General features: G+C 40.0%; 1 protein-coding gene across 4 annotated transcripts in view; it reads left to right on the top strand.

Annotated features, from left to right (window-relative positions):
• The window catches only part of LOC119215124 (glutamate receptor 3-like), a 56,151-nt gene extending 42,694 nt beyond the window's left edge, over nt 1-13,457 (top strand). The window contains exons 13-16 of one of the 4 annotated variants that reach the window (XR_005120017.2): nt 4,735-4,982; nt 5,685-5,799; nt 9,814-9,928; nt 11,089-11,228. Coding sequence is in view for 3 of the 4 variants with exons in the window: in XM_037466987.2 (XP_037322884.1) it covers nt 4,735-4,982; nt 5,685-5,799; nt 11,089-11,334 (609 nt within the window). In the remaining variant the exon portion in view is untranslated. Of the gene's footprint in view, nt 1-4,734; nt 4,983-5,684; nt 5,800-9,813; nt 11,338-12,033 lie in introns of those variants that run through there. The other 3 variants (XM_037466987.2, XM_037466986.2, XM_037466988.2) reach the window with 3 other exon arrangements.
• The last annotated feature ends 209 nt before the right edge of the window (nt 13,458-13,666 follow it).

The following is a 13,666-nucleotide window of genomic DNA, read 5'->3' as shown; positions in this document are numbered from 1 at the left end:
TTTGTTTTGATGTATTACCTGCCAGGTGATAAATTAAATTCAATCACACAATATAAAGAATTGTATTTTCCCTTGACTCGTAATTCCATCGTAGGCTGCTAATATTACAATAACTCTTTATTAAACAGGGGGCACACGGGATCTAATTATGGTATGAGGCTTATGATTACAAAAGAATTCTGGCCACAAAATGATCTTTGGTTCTCCCAGATATAATTCTGCTCCCTCGTCCAACCATCAAGGGAGTCATAAACCAAACTTTTTATTATACTGTTCTAATGTGCAGATTCATTCTTAAATCCACTACTAAATTACTGCCAAGCAAGGGCCCAAACAATTATGTTAGGGTCCCACAGTGCATAAACGTCTTAGTATAAAAAACACTATAAAGCTGTGGGCTTAAAAACCCTAAAGATTCAACTTCACTTAGTGTGGCCATTAAGAAAAGCAGGTGACGGATTGTGTGAGCTTGTGTGTCCACAGATGAGTCATTTTTAAACATTTTGTATCCATTTTCAAACTTCCCCATCAAATTGAAAATAAGCAGTTCCGACTCAGCCTCTGAATCACTACCAACCTCTGAGCGATTCACAAAGACCAAGTTCAACGTCAGTTCTGTCTGCTTTAATAAACTACGAGATGTCTTCTGTCACCGCAATGCGGTCTCAAAGAAGACCTGCTATTCCTCGGACACATCCTATGTCCCTGAGCTTTGTCTATTTTAAGTCCTACTCGGTCTTGGTGTGAATGCTCTGTGTGAGTCCCAGACATTTGATGAATATAAACCCGGTGGACCCCGTTAGACTCGAGTGTGATCGGGAAGGCACTGTGCGTTGGTTGCCGACTCTGCCTCAGTCCACAGGGAGTTATGAAATCACATCCTGCAATCTCCTCTGAGATGTATAGACTGCTTGAGTAAAGATGCTTAAGTACAGTGAAGGAAGAATAGCTTGTTTCTGTCTGTTGGTTATCTGCTTCATTTCACTCGCACAGCTGACTCTCTTTCTTGTTAGGACAGTCAGTCCAAACATAATCAAATAAAAGCACGGATAGCTGTCAAGAGAGAAGTGTGTCTGATAATGGAGAGTAATGATTCTCCCCGTGTGTCAGCGAGTGGATGTACGTGTAACGTTTCAGTGACCCAACGCATTTATAAAAGCCTTCAAGCAGAGTGTGATGCGCACAAAGCTGAACTCAGGTCTTAAAGAATTGGAGCAACCAGAGTATGATCAGAGTGGAAGAGGTCATCTGCAACCCGATGTCTCGCGCATTACCTGCAGAAACATTACTCCTGTAAAATGTTAAGAAAGGATTTTATTTAGCCAAGAGAAAAAGAATCCATCGAAGTGTGTCTTGTTGAAAGTTGCAGATTATGAAACGGCATCAAAGATCTGTTTAAGAGATTTAGTTAATGCAACATCAAAGTGGAGGAAAATCATTTCCGATACGATGTAGCTTTCTCTGAAAATCACTCAATGAAAGTATTTAAACCGCTTATCTGCGTTTCTCCTCTTCTTATTCGTAATAATTCAAACCGGACTTCTGTCACTGCAGAGATATCAGATATGACTTAAAGCGAGGCACTAAGTAGCAATAATTCATTTGGAAAAATAGAAGCCTTTCACCAGACTTTTCTATTCATCATCAACTTAATGTTGTTTGGGTGACAAAAGATATTTCATGAGATCGGCACATGCAGCGGCCGTGAAATACCCAATCATATATAAATATGTTATATCATCATATATATCATTTTTTTCATCCGGCTTCTGGGTAAACTTTGCATTAAAAGCAGCTCCACACGCTTCCCTGGACGTGCTCATCCACATAGTATTTGGCAGGCTGTGATTTGTCAAAAGTCTTAAAAGAGCCTAGAAAGCTAACTGACAGACGTGTCGTGATTTCACCCTGAGATATGCTCCATCCATGCCTTTCTTCCTCCAGACAGGGAAATGTTGCCATTCTGAGCCAACATTATTTAAATCATGGAGATTGAAAGCCAATGCTTAATAGAGGCTGTGAATCGTTTATAAGGAAGATAATCTTTAAAGAACACCACACAGCTTCCTCCGTACACATGAAACACGGTGATAAGCAACAAGCTCCTTTGTATTATTCGCTGGTTTTGAGAAAGCCCTGTACTACAAAGCCTTGAATTATATTTTTACTCAACTGCTAAGTACCACAGATATCTGCTAAGAATCATATCTGGTTCACGATCAAAGAAAATGCCCCTTTGCCCTCTCGGCGGTTGTCTTCAACGATCAGTACCGTCACGTCTGGACAAGGAATAGGAAGCAGCAGTTAGTTCAGAATCATCAGCACCTCTGAAGCTCTGCGATGCCAAATCCCACCGGCTTTTAAAATGACTTTCAGCCAGCGTATTAGGATCATTGTGTTTGGGTGCAGCACTGTGTGTGTGTGTATGTCCATAGAGAGGTGGAAGGGTTGACATGGTATGATGTTATAACAGGAGTAACAAGTAGCTTGTTTACTTCCCAACAACAAAGTGCGTTTGTGATCATTTCAAGCAGCGTCACAGCGATGCTGCTAAATGAGCCACGCTGTTATTTACATTATTCATTTGTTTTCACTGATGGTGAACATTCAGTACATTAGTTTTAATCACATACTTCATCATGCACCTAACGAAGAATCGCGTGCGGACGAAAATAAAACAGCAGAAAGATTGCGCATGCTTTGTTTGGCCTGTCGTCTCCGTATCTGGGTGACAGCGTGACAGACGCACAAGGAGGGCCATGAATCACTCGCAGCCCCTCCAGTCAGCCGCAGACACACAAACTGGTAGCTGGAAGAGTTTGAGTCGAGAACAGTTTATTTCCAGAATGATGAGGGGCAATAAACCCTCGTTCCTCCCTTCGCCCCATTTGTCAGTGAAATGATCGTCATTAATATCAATTGATTTATTGAAATAATTTGTCTTTGTTTAGTTGTGACTGCTGTAGAGGGAATTATATTGACACAGTGGCCAGGCCTGTCGTTACCCATCACCGTCATGTTAGGAGTGTTTACACAGAGCCGCAACTGAACTGAAATCGTGCATATGTCAAGAATGAATCACTTACTAGCCCAAGCCCACAATCCACTACAACCCCGGTGAATTATTTACACGACACAGACGCACACAGACGCACACACCACCAGGACGACTTGGACTGTCCCTCCGCCCTGATGTTTTCACCTCCCAGATGTGAACCCACAATCTGGATGAAACCAGTCATGTGCTGCATTTCTGTATTCCGTTATCAAGGACAATACATATACAATATTTTATTAATAATAATATTATGATATTACAAATACACTGTTTGTTCTCGATGAGAAATATATAAGATCATGAGTGATCCGATGACCCGATTATCTTTTGAGAATTCTGGAGGTCCGACCTCAGGTGCGCTTTCACAACATTTCTCCCCGGGCGATAACGGACCTGCGTGTCACGGTCCCGACAAGACAAGCATCCCCTTGAAGACAAAAATATGAAAACTTTCCCCTCCAAATTTCCTCCGAGGCGCCTCCCCCCCCCCCCCCCCCCCGCCGAGCTGCTCTGCAGAAGGTCATCCTAGCCCAGTTTACTGCAGCCTTGCTGTTCTTTCCCTCTTCTGTAGACAGCCGTGTTCTCCGGCTCCCCGGCGACGGGCAATCAGCTTCTCGCGGGCCATTTTTAGCAGCATTTTTTGGGGAGCAGCGCTTCGCTGCGTGCGCGTCTGCAGCTGCTCCAGCTGGCAGCTCTCTGGGCCACAGGTGAATCCATCGCTCGTGGAGCGCACAGGTCTAACGCGTTAAAGAAAGTGCCGTCACTGTCGACCAATAAGACAAACCCTGTGGTTTCCCTTAACATCACGTGTATTTACCGGTAATGGAGCTGCTAGATCTTTGGTTTTGCTCATCTTTTTTTGGCTTGACATTCTTTTTCTTATTTCTGATGTCGCTTGGATACAATTGTGAAAACTGTGAACATAATCCGTCAACTGCTTTTCTTAAAGAAACAAAAAAAAACAACCCGCCCAGGTGGTTATATGTTATAATTAGCATCATAAGATATGAAAAAAACAACAATATTTTTTATTCAAATCACACAGATTAAAGTATTGCTAAAGCTCAGTAGTCAAATTGATTGAACTGATGACATAGTGTATTTATATGGAAATGAAACCATGATAATTATGACTCCAGCTGTGACCTGCTGGTATGTACACAAACTGAGGAGGAGGAGGTCACTTCTGCCGGTGCATATTGATATGAAACATGGCCTTCGCTTTGCTTCCACTGAGATGCCAGATTGTCAGACTTCAGGCTGCTGGCAAAGAGCCCAGTGCCGCAATTTCATTTGATTTTGATTTATTCATTTAAGAATCAGAAGGTGCAGAAACCTGTCCATTCACTTCTGGCCACGCCCCAATCTGGCGCTTTGGTCATTGTGGACGGGGGGCGCGGCCAGGAAGTGCAGCACCAGCAGAGGTTACCTGCCATATGACCCAGAGGGGCTTTAAAGAATCAGGCTGACACTTTGGAAAATGTCTCTGTTCTCTTTCGTTCTGTGGGGTAGATGAGAAGATTGATACCACTCTACACGTGAAAGTGGTATCAATCTTCTCATTTTAATGTTTTCCAAAATGAGCCCTTCCTCATTATACATGTTATACTGGTTGTTGTCGTTTTGAAGTGCATAACTAAACTGTTTGTGTCTTCTCTCTGTGCCCTAAAATGCAGCGCTCCAAAATAGCAGTTTATGAGAAAATGTGGTCGTACATGAAATCAGCCGAACCCTCAGTATTTGCCAAAACAACACCAGACGGGGTTGCCAGAGTACGAAAGTCGAAGGGCAAGTTCGCCTTTCTACTCGAATCCACAATGAACGAGTACATAGAGCAGCGGAAACCATGTGACACCATGAAAGTGGGCGGCAACCTCGATTCTAAGGGCTATGGTGTGGCCACACCTAAAGGCTCTGCATTAGGGTGGGTGGGATAATATAACAATGTCTTCCATGTTGTTATAGTATTCCACCTACCCTGATGTTTCCTTTTGCCATTCTCTTCTTACTCACTCCTTAATTGTCCTTTTTTTTTCTCCCAAGTGCATCAATGAGTGAACAGTATTATGAGTTTAATCAACACGCTGAGACGTTTTCTGTTCTGTCCTCTCTATCTATCTGGTTTGTGTCTTTGTGTCCTTCTCTCTCTTAAGGGTTGTCGGTATATTATTTACTATCGCTTAATTCATTTGAATGTCGGTGTGTCACCTTTCCCGACCTTTGTTTGTTTTGCCCATCACCCTTTCCTCTCTCCTGGTTTCTGTGGTGCCCTTTCGCATTGTTTTTTGCTAGTTACAATGCTGCTCTGTCAGTTGTGATGAATGTTGAGCTGCATGCTGGATGTTCCTATTTCTAATTCAACAACGACAGAATGTCCCCATCCCGCACACTTCAGTTACAAGCAACGTGACCCTCCATGCCACCTCTCTAATATTTAACATGTTCTTTGCTGTAACAATTCTTCTTACCTTCCAACACCAGTGAAATTCTTTACCAATTTGTCCCTTCCGTGCTCCCCCTATGAACCATTGATATTTATTACTATTTTTTTTTTTTACTAATATTCTATATTAGATTTCTCACGGACCTGTTCATTTTCTTACAAGCTATGTTTTATCGTTTCAAGAAATGCTGTTAACCTGGCAGTGTTAAAACTGAATGAGCAAGGCCTCTTGGACAAATTGAAAAACAAATGGTGGTACGACAAGGGAGAGTGCGGCAGCGGGGGAGGTGACTCTAAGGTCAGCCTCAATGTCACCAAAGTCGGGTATCCTAGAACAGAGTAATCGGCAAGGCTGGCGTCACACTGACTGTAGTGTCTGGACCTAAATACCTGATAATGAGTTGCAGGTGAATAGGTTTGATTATACATTTGTGCAACAGTGATCAAGTGGGAACCCTTTACTTGGCTAATAGAGGAAGAAAAAGCAAAGTAGCAAGAGATAAAGCAAAGTGCAGAAGTAGAACAGAAGAAGGTCAGACTATTAAGCGCTTAGTTTTTCCTTTGTGGCAGAGTAATTATAGTTTTGGCCTGTAGTTATAAAAGACAGAAACCTTTCTTTCCCTCTGCTTTTTATCCCTACAGGTCAATGTACGTTTCTTATACCTTTAGTCAATAAGCAGACAGTCTCCAAAGCAAACAATATACCTTATGACCTCTGCAATCCGCCGCCTGGGTGTTAGGGCAGGCACGGGAAACAGCGTTGTCTTGAGGGGACTAAGCATCGCAGGCGAACGTGAGAATTCTAATGACAGACTGACAACTAACGGTCCACACTTTTTTGTCCAACATCCTGTCATCGAAATCCAGCGTAAGACAGAACCTTTGGTTGGTCTTTATCCAAGGCCAGTCAAAGTCTATCCATGGCCACCCTGACCTGGTAAACCCTGCAGTAATAGAGTGTAAGATATTACCAGGGGCTCCATTTGTACAAGACGATTTGAATTGAAAAAAAAAACTGGTGTGAATATGTAAAGATGCATTCCGACCTTAAAGTTGGACAATGTAGATTTTGATAGCATGCACTGTGGCAACAAGTGACCATTACAGGACGATTGTGCGTTACGATTTCTGATGTGTTTTACTTCTTGTTTTAATTTTTTTTTTGTTAAAATGTTTATTTTTGACAAATGCTAATCGTAAGATCAGGGAACTCATGTGAGTCACACATACTATTCAAAGATTGCCTCCATCATCTCCTGGTCGTAGCCGACTAAATGAGGTTACAGCAAATACCAAACATTGGGATCCATTTCTTTAAAATGTAACTTTTAATTTGTAAGAGGGAGAAGTGCTATTTTTTCTCTACAGAAAGTCACATAGTCTCACATTAAATGTGGCAATTTAGAAAAGCTTAAACTATTATTGTTGTCAAACCTTTACTGCACACTTTACACTCATTCTACATCAATATAGAACTCAGCTCTGCAGATAGTTGGGACACTTTTTTGACGAGAACTTCTTCAAATCAAATCTGTTGTACAACTTTTTCTATAAATGAGGCCCCTGATATGTTTATTTCAGGGCACAATAATAGCCCTCCACTGTGGGTCCATCTCTGCCTCTGCTCTCCAGCTTGCATAATGGCCACAGTGCACATGGCAGATAGCGAGAGAAGCGACGGGGGAAACTTTGCTGATATCGACTGTAGTCATCCATTCCTGAGTGAGCAGGACATGGATGCTACCGGTGGGATAACACAAAGAAGCTGTCCCCTCTCTCTGGCAATTTGCCCCGATCCCTTGATTAAAGAGAGAGTAAATGATCAGTGTAACACTGTCACTAACTGACTACCACATTTCATGTCCTTATTTCACTTTCAGAAATGCAGGTGTGAGTAATTACACAATGAGATGGAAATATATTGTATGTAACTACCACTGAGAAAATATGACATCCACGGCATAACATTAAATCAATAAATGTTATGTTATTATTTGGCTGCTGAAATTAAATTCAGCAATCACAAATGTATGTACACAAGAAATCAATGAAACCAAACAAAACTCCAGACAGAACCATCTAGAACTGTTTCATCAAAACACAACTGTTTCTGTTCAAACTGCATGATGTTTATTTCATTTAACATCATACAGTATGTGATTTATGTTCTAATTGGGCCCTCAATATTGTGCATGTGTTTTTTTTCTTTTTCATGTGCATTATTCTTTGTGGTCATGTGTTTTTAGATGCTGTTTTCTTCTTTTGCAGCCAGACTAAAGGGGGGGGGGGGAGTTTTAATGTGATTTATATCAGATGGAGACAAGGTTGAGTCTAAACTTACAACTTTGTGAAGCCTACAGGTCTCATGACATGCTATTATAATACAGCAATAACAAAAAGTATTACCATGAAGGTGAATCAATACATGTGTATGTATATACATCATTATTTTATCAAACTTGTACAAATGTAAGATTTATAGCACTAGATGCTGCATTTTATTGCATTAGCACAAGTGTCCTTGATATTAGGTCCACCTCTTGTTCTTCCTCACAGTTGGAGATTCATAGATTATAGTTAAGTAGCTTATGACAAACAGCCTGAGAATATATATTTAGATCACACATCTCTCTTAAAGGTTTGTTGTGATGGAAATCACATTTTATAAGGTCACCAAAGTTAGTTTTAGTTAAGTTAGACATATTAGTTTGATCTCTCTGCATTTCACAACATTCCTTCATTTTCAAATGTTGCATTACAAATATATTTGGAAGGGGTACAGATGGAGATTTTAAAATTGTTCTCCCTGTATCTACCTTTTTTTGTTTTTAACACACAATCTCTTTTGATTTCTCTCTAACATCTCCTTCAGAAATGAAGGCAGTTATTTTGAGTTGTACTATTTTAGATGTTACATTATTTTACAAAATATAATTCAGACTTTGATCAAATTACCGACCTCCCAACTGCTGCTATCATTTGTTTCTGTGCATAATGTTGTATATATATGGACAACATTCTGTTTTATTTAGGTTTCTCAGATTAGAAAAGGAATAGAGAAATATTTGTGTTTCTACAGTGTGAACCTGGAATGAGCCGTGTTTTACTTAGAAGTCCACGGCCACCACCTGGTGGTGTATGGGAGACCTTCATCTGACCACCAGTCAGTAGAGTAAATCCCCCTAACCCACACTGCTGTGGGGCAGGGTCACCAGCATCCAAAGTCTTTCATTTTCCAAATGATACATTACCAGAGTTGGTGTGACGGACTGCATTGAGTTTGAGTCGTTAAGCGTAACAGCCATGAAGATCCAAGTTGGTGCTCAAATCTCTCCCTCCTCTCTGCCAAAAAGGCAGATAGTGCAGAACTGAGGAGGCTGAATCTTATAAATTGTCGTTTGATGATATGTTTTCATTCATGGATCGAAGTCTCTACCTTGAAACAGCAACGAAATCCTCAATATTTGGCCCTCCAAAGAACTCTGATTGGAGAACAGGATGGCAGATCATCCATCAAACATCATGTCTTACTTTTATTTTTGGTATAAATAATAAGAAAACATCATTTTTATTATTTTGCACACTCAAATAACACAGTGGTGAATACAATATATTTGATGATGTTGGATTACACACACTGATCTTACTTCTGAAAGGAAATACGCCTGGAAATGTGTCTGTCAAGAAAATTGAACATAATGTCTCGCAAAACAAAATAACCCAAATGACTCCCCTCGTCCGGGATTTGGTTCAGAGACTCTAAAACCCACATTGTCTTGACCTCATCTGGCTCCTAACAAAAGCTCCTGAAGCCTTGTTCCTCTGTGCGGGGCATTTTGTGAGACATTAGCCTGTAGCTTTTGATGAAATTGGAATGATTTTTACATGAAAAAAATGATTTAGCCTGTTACTCAAGAAAGGGTTCCTGTTAGATCCACCTTGCTTAACATCAAAAAGGCCGCCCATAGCAACACGGCCCTCAGCAATTACTGCCTGTGTTGTCTTTTTTTCTTTGAAAGCTATGCAGCAGCTGCTTTATATTGCAAGTTTAAATCTTTTCTCCTCTTGTGATCAGTGTGTGCCGATTACTCAAAGCGATACAGGTGGGGTCTGGTATGCTAGGGTAGTCATGGATTATGAAAGGTCATATATTTACAAATATATATTTATATATACTGTAGTGTTGCTTGCTATCTGTGATGTGTTGGCCAGGACCCTACTCTATCGCTTTGTACAGTATAAAGTAGTTTTAAAAGTTTAATAACATAAAATAACATAATAAAATGTTATTTATGTTATTTCCCACGTGAAGAACTCCTGTAAACCTTGCAGTATTGAAACTCAGTGAACAAGGCATCTTAGACAAGCTGAAAAACAAATGGTGGTACGATAAGGGTGAATGTGGAACCAAGGACTCTGGAAGTAAGGTCAGTCGCTGCAGGTCTTTTTATACTGATTGAAAAGTGCATTTTGACCTAAATGTTCATATGCAAACATCCCAACAAAAAAAAAATAATAATATATATATATATATATATACATACACATATATGTATGTATATATATATATGTTTGTATACATACATATTTATTCCCACACATTGATCAGGATATATCTGAATAGCATGTGGAAAACATAGAAAACTAGATATATTTTAAACGTACTCTAATTTCGTGACACTTTGATCATAATTCATGACATTAACATGACTTCATTCAGACAGATCAGGATTTTTTAAAAATGCAGCATGATCACACAATTTATATTCATACCATCAAATTTGAAAAAGTTGAATCATAGAATTGAAACCATTATACTGCTATTTTGTCATCCCACTATTTATTGAAATTGAGTTTATTGCTGAAGTTGATCATTTGAATGCTATCTGTATATTAACCACTCAGCTTTATCCGTCATCCATACTGGCCTTTAAATACTATCTGAGCACAAGTTGTCAAATAGTGTTAAAAAGCCATGTACTTGGAGTGTTAAGCGTAAGATACTTTTTATTTTCCATCTTTAATTAAGGTAAAGTTGTTTTTGCAATTGACTTTTTAGATATGACATTTTTTATTTACTGCCTTCAGAATTACCAAATGCCCCCGATGGTTAGCATGCAAATGGTAAAACTTGCATAAATGAATTTTAATATCACTGATTGGCTTTTAATAGCAGCAAAATGGTTCAATTCACCCCCCACCCCCCTCCACAGTTTGCCTCTTTGATTGTACAAATGCAGTGTGTTCTAGTTGAGCAGCTATAGTCACTCAAGGTTTTAATCTGTAGACCTGTACGACCACGACCACCTTCCTCTAGACAGGCTGTTGTAAAGAGGCCGTGAGGCAGGATAGAAAGCCACGCTGTCTACATTCACCTTCCCAGCTCCAAAGGGTAGCAGTGATTTGAGAGGAGCAAGTCCCATCTGTATCTCAGAGGGTTTTGTAGGTCAGCGGCCTCCTCTGAGTAACTGTGTAGTCCTAGTGTAGCGGGGTGTGTATTGTGTTGGTACGGGGTGTACGGGTTGTTTGATGTCAGCCTCAGACTGACCGTTTGAGAAGTCTTAACGGTGGTCCTTACCTCCCCCAGGACAAGACAAGTGCACTAAGCCTGAGCAACGTGGCAGGAGTCTTCTATATTCTGGTCGGAGGGCTTGGCCTGGCAATGACTGTGGCTTTGATAGAGTTCTGCTATAAGTCACGGCAAGAAACCAAAAAACTGAAGCTGGCAAAGAATGCCCAGGACTTTAAGCCAGCCCCTCCGGCAAACACCCAGAATTTTGCCACGTACCGTGAAGGCTACAACGTGTACGGGACAGAGAGTGTTAAGATCTAACGGGTACGTGCTGTTTTACATGTCTGTGTCAGTTCAAACATTGGGGATCTTAATCGTAGTATTTCAAGTAAATTTGGGGAAATACATTCATCTATTACACACTTAAAGAAACAGTAAGTACTATATAGATTATATATATATATTATAAAAGAGATACATTAAACAGAGGATCATTTGTTTTTTGAATACAACTTAATGTTGGTTCCAGAATCCATTGATGTCCCACTTGAAACAAATCAAATCCGTAATAATAAATTCCTTTAAAGACGCTTATAGAAGGAAGAAAGAAGACGAAGAAGTTTGCGAGAACAAATTTACCAACAAACAATAAGACGACATGAAGACAGCTTCTCTTTTAGCTTTCAATAATCCACACGTCATCACTACAGTGGCAGCAGTAACACAACGCACCGTCAGTCCGCCATTATCGAGCAGGAAGTGAACACTTTTATTACAGAAAGTGAGCGGGATAACGGTTGGTATTAAAATTCAATCCACGCGTGGGTCGGAGTAAAATTCATCCCTCTGGTTTGCTCATGAGATGACTAAGAATTTATTATTCAACACTTTCCTAAGGCAGTAGTTGAACTTGTGTTTTTGAGCTGACCAGCCTGAACATGATAAAAAATATTTTAAAATAAAGTATAATGACAGCTTTTGAATCTGATCCTCATCCTTTGCACATCTTTTCTCTTGCAGAGGTGAAACATGTTGAGTCCTACTGGTTTGGAATAGCAACTGTGTGTGACCCTGACACCCCGAGGCCGGCATCCTGGAGGCGACGGCCTCCCCTGTCATCCGCTCGGACAAAAGTGCTCATTGGGGTCGTGAGGCCCATCACACTAGCAGAGGGCAATGCTGCAACAGGACTTTTGCTTCTGGAAACATAAGATTTGCCTCTTGTAGTGCCTTATGGAGCATTTCGGCGTCATGGCAATGCAATCTAAATTGAATTCACTGGAAAAATCATGTAAACAAAAGATTTGTGGAACTATAGGGCAAAACAGTGCTTCAAATGACAATTAGATGAACTGTTGTGATTTCAGTTGTTTTCTATGTTGAAGAAGAAAAAAAGCCATGATTTGCGATCAAAACATCCTGTAGTACTTATTAAGTCATTTTAATACTTTACAGGCATATTTCTGTGGTGGAATCTTAAGTTGGATAAATGTTATATTTAGTGAAGTAAAGTCATTTTTCTCGTTTTACTATGACTATTTTCAGTTTCATAATATTTAGGACAAGCATCAATCACTTAGGTATGGCATCAATTAAAGTGACATTGTACCCCTGGTTTAAGTCAGAAAACATTGCTAACATGAAGAGTTCTCTGCTTAGCTGGTGACAGACTGCACTCACTCCATCGCTTCGTTCAAATCAACCATGTGAGAAGACACTTTTTCCAACTGCCACAATTTGGAAACAAGACCTTTTTTTTAATTGAAGTAAGGGTTGGCTTTCAGTCACTTAGTGCCATATTGTTGTTGAATCAAAAACATGAAAACATAAATCTGTTAGAGCCCATGAGAGTGACCCCTTTTTAGGTGATAGATTATTCAAATGGTTTAACTGAGCTTATGGTTTACACTTTGTACTCACTTAGAAGACGTTCTCGTGTTAAATGCAGTATCTGCAGCTGTGAATCTGAAAACATTTTGGTAAACAATAACACACATAGCTTCTTTGGTTGTAATAAGCTTTCTGTGTCTATGCATTAGGCAGAACGTGAACTGTACATCGAGGGAGGAGCTACAAATGAAACGTTTGTCTGTTTGTACGAGTTAACTTTTTATAAACGGAATGAAAAAATCCTACAAAAGCTACAAACCACATACGCCTACATTTGTTTAATATATCAAGAGTAGTACGACATCCTTTTCTCCCCAGATAAAGTGCATGTGCATTTGGTGATTGTTTGACCGAAGTGCAACTCGATGTGGACCCCGGTTAAGTTTAACGGCCCTTCAATGACATTTGATCCAGTTTGTTTTAGTTTATTCCCGTTCATTTGTGACAGTACCTCAACTATGAGAGTTGCATGTATGGACACAATGAACCTCCCCGGAGAGGTCATGTACAAAGGATTTTATTACATTTGCTTAATAAAAGCAGGTTTATATTCACCCTTTGCGCTTTTCATCATTTGTAAATGAAAGAATGTGTTAACGGACGGAAGATGTCATTTAACAATCATTTTCTGATGCAGGTTATAGACTTTACTACACTGTTTAGTATAAAGACTTCCACAAATAATTGAAAAACTGGACTTTTCTCTCATGTTACTACGGAATCCCATTCACGTCCATATCTGTACGTTGAAGGATTTATTCAA

This window comes from Pungitius pungitius, chromosome 16, assembly GCF_949316345.1.
Source record: "Pungitius pungitius chromosome 16, fPunPun2.1, whole genome shotgun sequence".
NCBI lineage: Eukaryota > Metazoa > Chordata > Actinopteri > Perciformes > Gasterosteidae > Pungitius > Pungitius pungitius.
This window is presented reverse-complemented; position numbering and strand designations above follow the sequence as displayed.